The sequence below is a fragment of the Apis dorsata genome, unplaced genomic scaffold (genome assembly GCF_000469605.1).
Source record: "Apis dorsata unplaced genomic scaffold, Apis dorsata 1.3 scaffold_127, whole genome shotgun sequence".
Classification (NCBI taxonomy): domain Eukaryota; kingdom Metazoa; phylum Arthropoda; class Insecta; order Hymenoptera; family Apidae; genus Apis; species Apis dorsata.
In genome coordinates this window covers 1,299,014-1,301,630 of record NW_006263420.1, presented here as the reverse complement: position 1 = coordinate 1,301,630, position 2,617 = coordinate 1,299,014, and the positions used below count along the sequence as shown (strand labels likewise).

At 41.2% G+C, this 2,617-nt stretch overlaps 1 protein-coding gene across 14 annotated transcripts in view; it reads right to left on the bottom strand.

The window, feature by feature from the left end:
• LOC102679904 (lachesin-like) overlaps positions 1-2,617 on the bottom strand; it is a 282,869-nt gene that overhangs the window by 31,157 nt on the left and 249,095 nt on the right. The window contains exon 9 of one of the 14 annotated variants that reach the window (XM_031509083.1): positions 1,827-1,906. The exons of the other annotated variants lie outside the window; for them this stretch is intronic. Coding sequence (XP_031364943.1) covers positions 1,842-1,906 — 65 coding nt within the window. The 3' untranslated portion in view covers positions 1,827-1,841. Of the gene's footprint in view, positions 1-1,826; positions 1,907-2,617 lie in introns of those variants that run through there. 14 annotated transcript variants of the gene reach the window in all.

The window sequence follows — 2,617 nt, the reverse complement described above, 5'->3', positions numbered from 1 at the left end:
AAAAAAAAAAAAAAAAAAAAGGAAAGGACGACACGGATGTGAAAGTTGCCGGCTAATTGACAGATTTTCCGGGACGGACAACCGGCGTTGATTTTTCCCCGGATCGGCTAAAATATCACGACGTTAACGGCCGTTAATGAATGAAAATGAATGGGCAACCGGCGGAACGATGCTTCACCGGTGACACGGATCGCCACGTGATAACACCCTCGAGGATATTTTATGGACGGCGTGGCACAGGGCTATTTGTATCGCGGTGACAAAACGGTAAATGCTCGAACGATTCGGTTCACTTTTCCTGGATACTCGGCCCCAATGTTCTGTTCGTTTAAAAATTGGAAGACGATTTTCGGAAGATCGATTAATCGGTACGAGTTACTGAGTTATCAGGGCACGAGTATTGTATTTATAACTCTTTGATTTTTCGAATGACCGACGATGGAACGAGTAAATTTTGATTCAGGGGAGAGTTTTTCATCGTTGGGTTTCGATCGTTAACTCGTATCCAGCGGGCGAAAATATCGCGTTATCCGCGAAATTAAATTGTCAGATTTGGTAAATTCTTCACGATGACTTTTTTCGCGACGATAAAATTGGAATATTAGGTCAGAGAATATTGGCGAGTGGAATCGATGGAAATAGCGCAGATGAAACTGAGGAGGATTCGTTTGAAACCAGATTTGGATAAAAGTATATGGATTTTCTATAGGGGGGATGAAAATGAAAATGAAAATAACGGAGGAGACGATAAAATTATTAGATTTTGATCCGTAAATAGTAATGATACTTTTATATAAAATTTAAAAATGAACTTGAAGAAAGAAAGATCGAAGAAAAATATACTCGAACGATTTGGAAATTGTTATATTTTTACTTTCTCAGACTATTTTGTCCACAGCTTTATCTTATCAGCGTATCTTTTCGAACAATGGTCGAGGAATAAAGCAGCAAGAATCGAAGTTTGAAATATCTCATTGGGACTAATTACATAATAGCCAAAACATTGCCGAGGGCAAAGTTAAAAGTAATTAAACCAGTAATCGGATGCCCAAGACTTTGGATCTTACTGAGCAAGAGCTGAACAACAGTTTTAAATCCCCACTTCGCTAATTTCGTAGTTTTCTCTTCATCCACATTACGATTGCAGCATTGTTCTACATTTCAACAGTGAAGAGAAAAGAAAGGAGAAATATTTCTTTTTCTTTTCTTTTTATCTTGCACGACTCTGGAAATTATATCCGGTATCCGAATTATCGCGCACGTGATTACGCCGACGCTTTTAAGACCGTAAAGAAGCCGAGGCGTGATCTTATTTGCGTAAATGAGAAAAGAGGATGAGCCGAAGGGTGGCGAGACGAAAGTAGCGGCTCTTCTCGCTTGGCCCGCGGCTGTTTTCCGCTCGACGCGCCTCTTAACGTTTTAAATTCTTGTCTACGCGAGGATTCTTGTAAACAGGCGATGCATTATGCAGCGCAAACAGGGTTACCCTTAAATTTCGCAAACGCGACGACGAGTTCACAGCGAGTTGCTCCGGACTAAAGGTACCAGTCTTACTGGTAAGCAGATATCTCGACAAGAAAAAAAAAAAGAAAAGAAAAGAAAAGAAAAGGAAAGGAAAGGAAAGGAAAAAGAAAAAAAACGAGGGCGGAGCAATTTAGGAAAAAGAGAGGAATAAAAGGTAGGCGTAGGGGACTATTAAAATTCCTCGAGTTTTTGAATCTTGACCGTGAAATGTGAATCAACCAACCCAACTCCTCCCTATATATATTTCTAAGCGTTCTACTTTCTAAAGAAAAGCTTTGCGCTTACAGACCATTCGTTTTGTCAAATAAAAAACGGCTTCAAGCTTGCCAACTATATAAAAAGATTTGCTCTCGTACTTTCGTACGCTCTAAATACACGATCACTTTGAACAAAAGCTACGAGTTTTTAGTTTCTTCGCGAGGGTTTTTAGAAGCTTTCGATAAGCTTATGCGTCTCTTAAGATCGTTTCTCCGCCAGATCGCGAAACGTTCGACAGGGATTTTTCAAGGGAACTTTGTATATTTTTGAAACGACCGAGGCGTATTTTCTTTTAAGTTGCGAGTTCAACACTCGAGGAACTAACCCCCTCTCCCCTAACCCAACTCTCTTTGCACTTTCTTTTCTTTAAACTCGAGCCAAGTGGATGGCGCCAACGAGACAAGAAAGAAAGAAAGAAAGAAAGAAAGGAGAACGTATCTTGCTCCTCGCTATATCAGTTTCAAAGCGACGGCAAAGTTTCGTCGAAAATCGAATGTCAAACGTTTCACGATTAGCCCTTTCGCCCGCGTGAACGAGATATCTCGATTCTAGCCATCCTCTCTCAACAAAATACCCTCCTCTCGCGTATCGTGGAACGAGACGCGAATTTTTTCCATTCTATTTACTCACAATTTCATTATCAATACCGTACACTAGACATGCCTCGTTTACAATACACACCCCACACCATCATCCACGACATCTCATCCTCTGCAGAAGGGTTGACTTGCTTGCGAGCCAATCCTCGATAACGCAACCTGTTCCCCTCCGTGCGTTTCAATTCGATCTAGTGCAGTGCACGCGGTGTACGTAAGTGCAGAATATCGCGTGACAA